Here is a 12,732-nt window from a genome sequence, read left to right as displayed (position 1 = left end):
GTGTTTTAGCGTACCGTTAATTATAAGCAAACAGTGCTAGTACGATCTTGCAATTAAAACGGGAAATGCACAATGGATTCTATAAGCATCGTCACCGTCGTCGTCGCAATGTCGCGTCGGCTCGTTCATTACGAGCTTCAATCTCCGGTGTGCGATGTTCACAGGGTCGTTAATAGCAGCGACTCCTCCTGTCGATCGTCAAGAAAAATCGTTGTGCACTGACAAAGACAGCCCGAACGCCCGTCGGGATTCTTTTTGCGAGTCAGCTTTTCCCACGTTGCGCCGCGAGCCGATGCTTTGTCTTCGTCAAAGAGCCAGTCCTGCGAAGGGAGTTTTAAAGTCGATGTACAGACTCGTTGTCAGATGGAAGTTTAACTCTCAGTTTGAGACTCTGCCAATTTACGTCGATATTTCCCTAGCGGAAAAGTTGATATGATCTCTGTTCGCTGACTTTTATTATTATTATTATTATTATTATTATTATTATTATTATTATTATTATTATTATTATTATTACCGTTTGATAGATACGATATAAAATATAAACGATATATTTATCCAAATAAATATGTAAATATATTATGTATAGAAATATCTCCGTTTCCATCATTGTCTTGATCTGCTATGATATTTTATATAATAATATAAATATATATATAAAATCTTTTTTATTTAACTATACTAATATACAACTAGACGTTTTATTGCTATTTGTTAAAAATAAACTTTTTTCAATCATTTTAATAAATTAAATTTTTTTTGAGATATTTAATAACTAAAAGTTTGAATAGAAAGAATACGTTACGCTTTATGAAAATGTATTGTAATTGATGAGAAATCTGAATTTTAAATTTAAATATATTTTATGAAACATTTTATATGGCAGCTTTTGATACTTGGACATTTTGATATATATCGCAATATATTGATGTTAGCCACACTTTTTTAATTGCGCGTTGCGTAACAATTGATATGTACGGGAGAGATATATTGTTATAGAAAGGCAATTCGAGTGTCAATATCAAACAATTTATTGAGACTGATACATTTAAAAATGTAAATGGCTTCGAATCACGAAACACGTGACTGCGAAAGCGTGTTGCACAACATTTTTGTTATGTAATGGGTATTGTTATATAGAAGTTTTATGCTGACTATCGGAAACTGTAAAGGCTTCTTTTGTCATTTTTCTTCGAAGAACAATTTATTATAAAAAATTTTGAAGTTATTTTATTAAAAATAAAATTTAAACTAATACTCTTCCTTGCAGGAAATTTTATAAAAATATTGAGGTTGATTTTTTATCATGTTGCAATATAAATTTAAATCTTTTTTTATATGATGAATAAATGACTGCATAAAAATAATAAATACACATGCGAGTCTAAGGTGCAATATTCTTGAAAGAATAATAATGTCTATTAATGATGTCTTAAGTAAGGAACACTCGACAAATATATGTTTTAGATACAACTGATACAATTTTAAAACTTAATAAAATAATTCGAGTAAATAAACACCAATAATATCAGATATACTGCATTAAATAAATTATTTTATTTATTTTGCAAAAGATTATTTATAGAGAATTATAAGAGTATATATTATTTATTTAAAAAAACGTATTTTTACTCCTGACTGTCATCCGCAGGTTGACAAAAGGAGTATGCATTTCACCGAGGTCGGTTTGATTGTTATTTATATAAAAATATCTCTATTTATTTTATTATTTTCTAGTCGATTTTATTTTTTTATAACAAATAATTTACATTCTTATTGTCATAACAAGTCAACGATAAAATTACGAGATATTCTACAGAGAGTAGGTATCTTTACATATCAAATCATTTCTCGCAAATGAGTGAAAATAATGCCTGTTTCTATCAATGTAGATTAATTTTAATCTCGGTTCAACTTCATCTTTTTCTTATTCTTAAAACTAGAAAAAGATGAAAGGTTAGTTCATTAGTTTGTTTGTGTTTTAATTGGCGATTCTAATATAAATCAAAGATATATATGTGTGTGTGTGTGTGTGTGTGTGTGTGTGTGTGTGTGTGTGTGTGTGTGTGTGTGTGTGTGTGTGTGTGTGTGTGAATATATGTATATATATATATACATTTATTTTAAATGATTAAAGAGTTATATGTAAAAGATTACTAACATTACGTTAAGAGTTTAACTCAATATAGGATTGCAAAGGGTGTAATTTATTTTAATATCATTTCAGTACACCTTAGAAGGACTGGCCTCAAGATTTTACACTGAACGATATTGCGTATCTTACGAAGAATATTTTTCAAAGTTCTTATTGACGCTCGCAGGTCGTTAGCGTCTGGAGGGTAATAAACAGTTCTTCTTTCATTTTATAGTAACTCCACGGATTTTCCGCCAGAGAGACCGAGGGATTCTCATAGATTCTGATTCTCCCGTGCTGCCGTTCGTGTCCAGTCGCTTCCTCTCTAAATAAATCGCCCATCCTTTCGCTGAAAATATATTTCCCGTAGGCAGCTGCCGTCGTTTGTTACTTCGAGGGCACGATTGAAACGCAAAGTTTCACATTGGACGTGGGATGGTGATATGGTGGGATGGCCCGAGGTAACTGGCCGAGAAAAGGGATGAGAGCGGGAGGGGTTGTGTAGGGGATTACATTTCGCATTCATGGAATTCCATCGAGGCCACGTAAATCAAAAGTTCGGGGGCGTATATAAGCGCAGCGACGGGGAACGGAACAGAACGGAACAGAACGGAACGGTGTGCGGTGAAAATGCGCGAGCGGAACCGAGACCGAAGAAAGATCCGCGATTGTTTCCCACTCCGTATTGCTTACGCATCATCACGTGCCCCAGTCCCGTTTTCTCTGCAATATCACTGTGACAGTTAGAATGCGCGGGGGGGAAATCGTGAATGGCGACAATGGTGTGATAACAGTGGACGACGTGTACTCACGCTATATGTATCGCCGACGAACACATTTCAGATTCGAGACAGATAGGGGAGTTTTATTTGTTCCTCTGGGATTTAAGTTCTTAACTTGCCGATAGCGCCGGCTATGAGAAATGGCGTGAAAGTTTTCTATCTTATCTTTAATTGTACTGAAAATTTTCAAAACGTTTATTTGTTAGAAATATTCGTTGATTATAAAATAATATTTTTATTAATGTAATATGTATTATTCTACTAAAAGCTAATGTATTCTTTCTGAAGATCGAGAAAGGATCGTTTTATTTTAATTCGCCGATTATATTTACATTTCATTCATTTGGAAATTTTATTTTGAGTTAAAAGTTTTTGCTCTTTAATATACACGAAAAGATATTTCAAGATAATAAGTAAAATTATGCGCTTGAATTTTTCAATTCAAAGGAAAATTGCTTAAAAATAATTTTAAGATTAATTATTTCAAGTTTCTAGCATATATTTAGAAGTTTATAATTTATAATTGACTATTTTTATTTTTATAATTGTTTATTGCTGTTATAATACATATTATATTTTATAAGTTACACATATCGTTTGTGTACTTTTTTTTATTTTATTTCAGTACATTAAACTTATTTTAAACGATTTATAATTTGCATTTGGAATTTCAGGATAAAATTCTATTTGTAATTTTACATTTTAATTTTGATATGTGCTTATGTATATATTAATATGCATATTTTATATAATCATACATTTTTTAAATATTTTTTATGTTATACAAATTTTATTATAAAGGAAAGCCGCCTATTATGAGATAGGCGCCTAATATGAGATAGCAGCGTTTCCATTAAATTAAAAACGCTATCTATTGATTCCACCATGAATTTATTGTTTTTGAATTGAAAATTATTTAGTGGAAAATTCATTATTAGATCATGTCATAGTCATAAAAAAAGATTTTAGAATTTGGATGTCTTCAAGTTTCTTTGAGATAAGTTTTTAAACCTTGTTTATTATTAATTATTAATAAGTGAATATTTGACAACAAATTCTTCATGTGGTGATAGAGTAAAATCGTACTAATAGAAAAATACGTGATATATTGAATTGCTTAATTACAGAAGTTAGATTTGATGATCGTAAAATCGTAATATGAGATACCAGTATTTCTAATATGAAATAACCTATGCTTGTCATAGGGAAAATCGTTAAGTATAAATGTTATTGTACAATAAAAAGGATAATTGGAATAAATATCGAGTGCCTGTTTCTGCGATGCTTGGTTCCAACTACCTGAAGACGAGTCAGCTAGGTACAATGCATCGCATACTCATTTTACACGCGCACTGTATTTATTTATATTTTAGAAACAATAAAGTTTTAAATAAAGTTTTTTAATTGCAATACTAATGTACTTTGCATTTTATTATCGATTTCTCGAGGCATCTCATATTAGGAGCACAATGTTTTGACTTTGCGATTTACTCACTTTTTACATTTCTTAATTTATAAAAAAAATAAAATTTGAATTAAATTTTACATAACATTATCTTAATAAAAAACTAAATTCCCTTCAAAATGACTTATTATTATATTTTTTTAAATTCTGCCCATAGATTTCTAGCATTTTCCTAAAATGAATTCGGTATCTCATAATAGGTGCATTTTTCTATAAATTGTTTACTATCCTTAATTCTGATACAGATTATAAAATCTATCTAAAATGGGCTTTACTTTATAATGTATTAAATTATTTATAATGTATTAAATTATTTTTGACTAAAATATCTTTCACTAAAATATTTATATCTTTCACTAAAATAATATATCTTTTTAGGAAATAATATATCTTTTTTTAGCAATGTATTTTGGTAAATGTATTATTTCTTTATTCATTGAAGAGAAGTAATTTCTAAGTTTATCACAGTACCATAATTATTAATTGTATTCGTAAAACAATTATATTTGTAAAACAAACAGTCACTCTCATGCTTCAAGATAATTCAACATTGGTAAATAACCCGTATTAATAATCCGTACATTTAATTGATTTGAATCCCAAACGAGAATCCAATTTAATTAATATCAGTATAATCAGCGTCGGTTAATTATATCTTGCTGCACTTCTCGGAGTGAAGTGCACTCTACGTTTTCATTTCGTCGACGATGAATTATATGGGAGGAACTTTCCCAGGCGATTAATTAAATACTGCCTTGCGATATTAATTTTCAATGAATTTTTAATTACACATCGTAATAGCTGCAACTCGTCATACAAAAGTAGGTAATGCTATTCTCTGGCATCCAATTTGTCAAGCTTTATATAGTCTACAAATTCGTTTGTGGGACATCCGTTCCCGTTTTCAAAATAACTTTTTTGTGTCTGCTGCAGCACTGCGATCTTGTTTCGATTGTTGGATTTAGGTACTGGCGGAAGTATCGTTGAGAGGAAGGTAATGGTTTATCCTGAACATCCAAAGTAGACACGATAAAGTTCAAGTGCCACCTGACGAAAGTTTCGAGCTTCTCACAGGCGGCTTCGCTCAGGCGGCCGGGTTTCCCAATATAGAAGGGTGGATTAAAGGTGGATTGGCATGTGCATTACCACCTGCCACGCCTTCCCGCTTTTCCAGTTATACGATTTGTTCCCTCGCTGAATATCCTACCACGAGAAGAGGACCATCGACGTCTCATTGAATCAAGCGCAATTGAAGCTTAACTGAAAACTTTTTCTCAGGAGAAGCGAACGCCCTGCCTTTTAACGATCAATAAATAGCGGTTTATCAATCAGTGCAAGTAGTGCAGTACCAGGCATGATTAGACGTTTACTGAGCTAAGTAAACTAAATTTCAATACTTCTATTTTTGGTTGCAAAGACGTTCGCGATCCTGTCCTGAATATCTCTTTCAAAAGTTTCCATAGCCATTTGATTCGTGGTATTCACGTATATATACAATACTACGTATATATGCTTTCACTGAAATTTATTTACATCTCTAATATTGCGAACTGAATCGTGGGAATTCACATATTTTTCAATATTATTATCGCACACGAAAAAATAGTATTTTATTCAGGAAAAAGTGTATCTATAGTACTCGTTGAACTTTTATTTCTTTTTCTCTTTATATATTCTTCTTTCGTCATTAATCTTTTAGATCTATTCGCTCTTTTCCTGTTGAATACATGTCACGTCTGCCTCTCTCATATTCCCTCACACAATATGCTTGTGAAATATGAAATTTAAGCACAGATCGCCAATGACTGTACGCACCGATGCATGCTCCGAGCATGCATAAACCTCACAATTAATTCGACACGAGCCGAATTTCCGTTTCCGCAAAACTCGGCCGCTCGACAATTGTTGCGACCACGACAGCACGTCGAAAATTGCTGTTGAATTATGGAACAATTAATATCGACACGTTATAACGTGGTTCATAATGTGGAAGCTCCACCCTTCGACGAAGATTGCGCGGGGCTCCCCGTCCTCCCCGCAAGACAAGGTGGATTCGACCACAATAGCGTCAGTAGGTACGTTCTCCTTCGAGAATTTGTGGTCGTGCGCAAACGCGTAATTAGTTTAAAGCAAGTAACGTGGTAATTAAGCCGATTTAACTCCTTTATCACAAGGTGAAGCGGACGGCACTGTCTATGTTATAGTCTCGTATCTTGGTTGTCCCTGCGGTTTTCCCAGTTTATCCGCTTCGTCATATTACGCATCTCGGTTTACAAGCGAGTAGCCTTGTGCGAAAAACTTCCACTAATTTTACGCAAGAGCTTCACAATTAACGCAATTTTCTTTGTCCACATTCAGCATGTGTCTTACAAACAAATCTTGATGAACCAGAGACAAGGAAGATTCTGATGTGGATAGATTTGATTTTTATAGTGCAGGAATAAACATAAGATTTGATCAACATTTGAACACATAATCGCGAATACAATATTCGTGGATTATACAATCTTTAAAAGTGCACAATCAGCCAAAATGTTTTCTCTATAGTATTATTCTCCCTTTATTTCTAGAATTCTTCAAAACATCCCATTTTCTCTCGGTAGAAATTCGGTAGATTTTCGCCGCGTCGACGGCGAGATTTTTACGAGGAAATCGGAAGATTCTCTTGCAGTATCGGAATTAACGGGGGAACAAAAGAGACGAGGCGAATGCACGCGGCCGTGAAACGCCAATCGAAGCGAGAGCACGTCGAGAATAATACATACAATGGTGCGCTTAGACGGCAGCAGGCAAGCAATTCTGGAGATTAAACCCGGCCATATCTGTAATTGACTTCCCAGCACATCCTTGGCTTTTCATTATTCAGTCTCGTGTTGAAGGAGTCAGAGACTTTTCCAGCCTCTCGTCAACTTCCAAGAGCGTCGTTCTGCCGATTAGTACTTTTCTGCGCGAAGCGATGCCTTTGATCTTTACTTCACTGAACTATCATTCGCTACTATATGTTCTTGGCTTTTCATCATCCGTTAATCGTGGCACAACTAATTCTGTCTTTCTCTTCAATATTTGTACGATCCTTTGTTCGCAAACAGATAGTTGACAATTTGTAACGACGTGTCGTCAAGGTGGCTCAGCCAGAATGACTGAAGCTTGTAAAGCTCAGCGCACGCCGGATTCACCTCCCACGGAGGATTCATAAATTTTTATGAAAAGTTTTATGAGCTTCATATCACATACGCGAGTACGGGGGCCTACGTCATCTCGTTTTCGCCGTTCTCGATATCCAGTGACACGTCGTTTAACAAAATTCACAAGCGGCGCGCACGGTGCACGGTGAAAGAGCATCGAATATCGATATTCTCTCGCGCTCGAGCAGCCCGAGCAGAGTCCCGTCCTTTGTCTCTCACTTGCCAAACCGATCTCTCGAGAAACACGCGTGTCGACAGCCAAGCGTCTAGTTTAAAGCCACCGTCGGTGTTTTTCCTGTGTTACAGGTGCCAGGAATGTCCTGTGGTGAAGCCTACATTCCTCTGCGGAAACGACAATCGCACGTACAGCTCGCCATGCCGACTCGAGTACCACAACTGCATTCATCATACCTCCGTCCACATCGCCTGTAAAGGTTTTTGTCCATGCAAAGGTAAGAGATACGTTTGTCTACGTGCAAATCGGGTTTAAATCGAAACACTGATTCAATCTCAGACACTGTTTAAAGGGTGTGCTCCACTTAATTCTCGCAACGCTCATGGAATCATTTTATTCTTATTATTATTTGTTAAATATTAAGCAAAGATAAAAATGCTTGCGAGCACTGTGAGCGCCAAATGAAACATATTCAAAGATGCATCACTCGTATATAGTCGGCGTAAAAGTATAATATTGGAAATATTATTACTTATGCTTTCTATACAAAATTAATATTAACATTTATACTTTCTATACAAAAATGAATATTAATATAGATAAAACTATATATATGAAATAATTGTGTAAAGAATGTCATTTATTTATTTTTATTACATTTTTAATACATTTTTATTTACTGTAAATAAATAAATAGATTGTATTTATAAAATAACAAATCTTTGCAGTATAATGAATACTTAAATTTAAAAAAATAATGAAATTTTGTCATTATTTTTGAAGTTGAAATATTATAACAATAAAAACATAATAGCAAATAGTGAATAAATTATAAAAATAATCTTATTCACACACAACTCTTTCATACACATACACATACACACGCATGCACACATACACATACGAGTTTTGATTTATTTTTACGTGGAAAATATAAATATAAATATAATTTCAATTTTATACCTTTTGCAGAAATTATACGAGTGATATAGATCCTTAAAGACAAAAGAGAACTCTAATGAGTTTAAATAATTTTAAAATTGCGTATCATTGACATAGGCTATTCTATAGGATATAAACATTTATACGATTTCTCTTTTTTCCTTACACTTTTTAATATCTTTCTTTTAGTACATTATTTTTAATTTTTCTAATTTTTTATAATATATTGTATATTATTAATTATTTTATATAGCGAGACAAATATATCTTTGTATTTCTAATGAAATCTTTGTCTAAATTTTACATATTTATGGTTGGTAAGAAAGAAGTAATATTTTTAATACGAATTAATTACTGGTTTCTGTAATTTATATAATTTACATTCTTGCGCAGAGAGAGAGAGATAGAGAGAGAGAGGGGGGGGGGGAAGTTTTACAGGATTATATTCGTTTGGTCGGGGAATTTTAATGTTTTTCAATGATCTTTTCTACGAACCATATTTGTGTGATGTTAGTCATAAAAAAGTTGATAAAAACTCTTTCATATGAAATGCATTTCATGGAAAATGTAATGTGATAAAAATGTACTTAAAGTGTATTTGTTCATCACGAAATTTTTAAAATATTAATGGGTGGAGAAAAACAGGGAGAGAGAGAGAGAGAGAGAGAGAGAGAGAGAGAGAGAGAGAGAGAGAAATATAGAAGAAAGTATAATATAAAGAAGGAAAAGGAAACTATTCATTATTATGAAATTTTAATTTGTTTTCAATTTCTATTTATGTGCTTACCGGAATTCTCTTTCAAAACAATATTAAATGAATAAATTTATGACATTATTCTGAGTCAAGAGAATTATGGTAGAGATATTGATAATTATACACAGTTCGATCTTTATTAGATCATTTTCAATATTTCAACAATTAAAAAATACTTTATAATAAATTATAAAATAGTGCCAATCTTCGTTACAGTTAAAGAGTCAAACCTCTTACAGTCTGTCAAATAAGAGTGTGGTCGGCTTTACTCATAGCTGGTAGAAGGTATCGCCTTGAATTTTTCATAAGTCGATAGAGAGAACCTTCTTGATGCACTGTCAAGAAAGATTCAGTTGTTGTTAAATTTTTATAAGAGAAACACGTTAAGCGCCATAAGTGTCGGATATGCATCACGCTAAGAGGCTGTGTTCCTTTGATCGACTTGAAAAATCCGAAAATGTCGCAATCAGCGGCTGCTAAATATATGAGAAAGTCTAAAGCATTCGTACAGAAGTGGGTGCAGCGATATAATGTAGCAAAAAATGTCGATGATTTTCCAGAACGTGGCTTGATAGACAAAGTGGATAAAAAAAACGATAAAAAAATAGTGTATCTGTTCTTGCGGAATCCTAGCTTAACACTGCATCGCAAGGACAAACAAAATTGAAGCAAAAAGGTTTAGATATATCATACGAAACTATCCGAACCCATCTTCGTACTTATAACGTAAAATTGCGCAATATAGTGAAGAAACCTCTGTTGACTGAAAAACCATGTGATGAAGCGATTCGCTTGAGGGGGCGCACGAGAACATTGATCGAGATTTTAGCAACGTAATTTTCACTGACGAGTGTCCTATATGGGCACCTTCACGCGAACCTGATCAACTTCCACCAATAAAATTGTCGAGCGAACTGTTAAACATGGAATAAAAGTGCATCTTTAGGGCTGCTTCTCAAAGCAGAGATTCGATACTTTGTACTTATATTTACTGGCAACCTGAATGTCGAGAAAATGCTCGGAATCTAGAAAAAGGTTTTGTTACTGTCTGCCAAAACGTTGGTTCATCGACAAAAATGAAGACTAGATTCTGGGAGGATTGCAGCAAGCTCTGTTCCGAGTGGAAGGAGCAATCAGGCATAGTTATACTGAATTGACCGTCGCAATCGTTCGATGGAAATCCAATCGAAATGCGTGGGCATACATTAGAAGCACAAGCTTCGTGGAAAACGCATTTCCACTTTAAAGCAGCTATCTCGAGATTCATCGGATTTAGAAAGCTTTACCGTTAGAATACGCCTTCAATTCAGTCGAAATTATTGACGCCAGTGCTGACTGGATGTATTACTAAAGTGATTGTATTTTTGTTTTGATCGAGTGAAATGAATATAAGTATTTAAAAATTTTATTTAATGCATTTTTTAATAAATTAACTTGACCACGCTCTTACTTGACAGACTGTAAGTATCAAATGGTATATGCATATTACCGCTTGTATCATTGCAAAATTGTAGCTAAAATTTATTGAATTCTGTCTTTTGAACCATCTCCAACTAAATCGTTATCTCTCCATTTATTCATAATACATTCTAGATTTTTTTAACACAATCATGTTACACAAAAAATTGTAAATTCTGTGTCAAGTATCCGAAATTTTAATGCTTTTTTTTTTTAAATTGTCGGTGCGTTAAATTAATGATGGAAGTCACTTGTAATAACAACTATCTAAATAATTATTTTGTTACACGTAGATATACCTAATTAGGGGATCTAATTGAGTTTACAATTAAAAAATAGTTACATTTAAAAAACAGTTTACATCCAGAAATAATGTAGACTAATAAAGTTTCGTTCTATTCCATCGAAATAAAATTAATATTTAAACATAATTGCATGCAGTTGGATGGTCTTTAGAAAGCGAGAGCGTATTATAGAAATTTTGTTACGTGTCAATTTTTACAATGACATACAGAGAATCTAACTGAATCATTAATCATGGAAGTGAGAGCACGTCGGTGATGATTTGTAAAAAGCGAATCTCTCTGCGAGATTTAACGCGCAAGATCAATTTGTAAGCATATTCATGTTGGAATATACGTATGTATTGTAAGTTTCACAATGGTGTGCCGCGTTTGCATCGCGTTCTGCACCTCAACGACACGTGGACCTTCCATGAATATTCATAATTGGCGGTTAGAACAATAGTGCCGCTGTTGGGCATACAACGCGATGTACCGGAGCAAACGTTGAGCGAATCGTGAATCGTCGTGGAATTGGAGAACAGACAAGATCAGAACCGATTGAATTTGCGAATCGGTGATTCGTCATATGCTTTTAACATGTGTACACTATATACGGTACTATAACAAGCAAAGAAGATGCATGACTTTATTTTGTCCACATAATTGTTATCCGTTATTGTTTAATGGTAATAGATTTTTACGATTTATTATGTAGTGTGTAGATTATAGATTGAAAATGTTTTAAAACAATTTTCATAATGTGAAGTTAGACTATATTTTCAAAGTTTGATTATTTTTCAATAATTAATATTATGCAGTATAGATATAACACTAATTAAAACTTGTGGTCGTACAATTAAATAATAATATTGTATTATTATATTATAGGTAATTGCTTTTCTATTGATTTAAATTTCTGACAGATATAAACTTTATCTGACATAAACAAAAAGTTAACAAAATATACTCACTATTTTTCAAAAATCCTGTTTTTGTAATAATTTCTTTTATTTCATGTTATTTGCGATTTTATTTTCTTACGATAAATATTCTTAGTATGCATATATTTTAAATATATTTTAAAAACAGCATATCTACTTAAATCTTTACTTTAGATAATGAAAAATTCAAATTGCGCTTTTTGCTTGCTACTGCATGTATATCTACATATATACAAGAGTATCAGCATATTTTAAATTATAGAAAAGACAAGAATATTAATAACGAAAATATACGTATGTATTTTGAAGTAGTGTTTTCTTTATTGAAAATTTAAATCAATTCTTTAATATTTATAAAATTGAATTTAGTAATTGCGACATACCGTTTTAAAAGTAGACACATATTATTTAAGGAATAAATATATATTTATAGCTGACACGTACAGACAATTTTGATGCAGTTGTTATTTCATGAGGAAATTCTTTAAATATAAAAATGTGAAGAAACACCACTAAAATATTTGTAACGAATATTTGAATATTAACAATGAATATTAATGAATAATACAAGTGAAAATGTCTACTTTTAAGATTTAAAGTCGTTTAATATTT

General features: G+C 32.6%; 1 protein-coding gene across 1 annotated transcript in view; it reads left to right on the top strand.

Moving 5' to 3' along the window:
- Cow (Proteoglycan Cow) overlaps positions 1-12,732 on the top strand; it is a 143,345-nt gene that overhangs the window by 102,716 nt on the left and 27,897 nt on the right. The window contains exon 5 of the mRNA XM_011065677.2: positions 7,873-8,018. Coding sequence (XP_011063979.2) covers positions 7,873-8,018 — 146 coding nt within the window. The remainder of the gene's footprint in view (positions 1-7,872; positions 8,019-12,732) is intronic.

This window comes from Acromyrmex echinatior, chromosome 3, assembly GCF_024713525.1.
Source record: "Acromyrmex echinatior isolate Ae372 chromosome 3, ASM2471352v2, whole genome shotgun sequence".
Taxonomy (NCBI): Eukaryota; Metazoa; Arthropoda; class Insecta; order Hymenoptera; family Formicidae; genus Acromyrmex; species Acromyrmex echinatior.
This window is presented reverse-complemented; position numbering and strand designations above follow the sequence as displayed.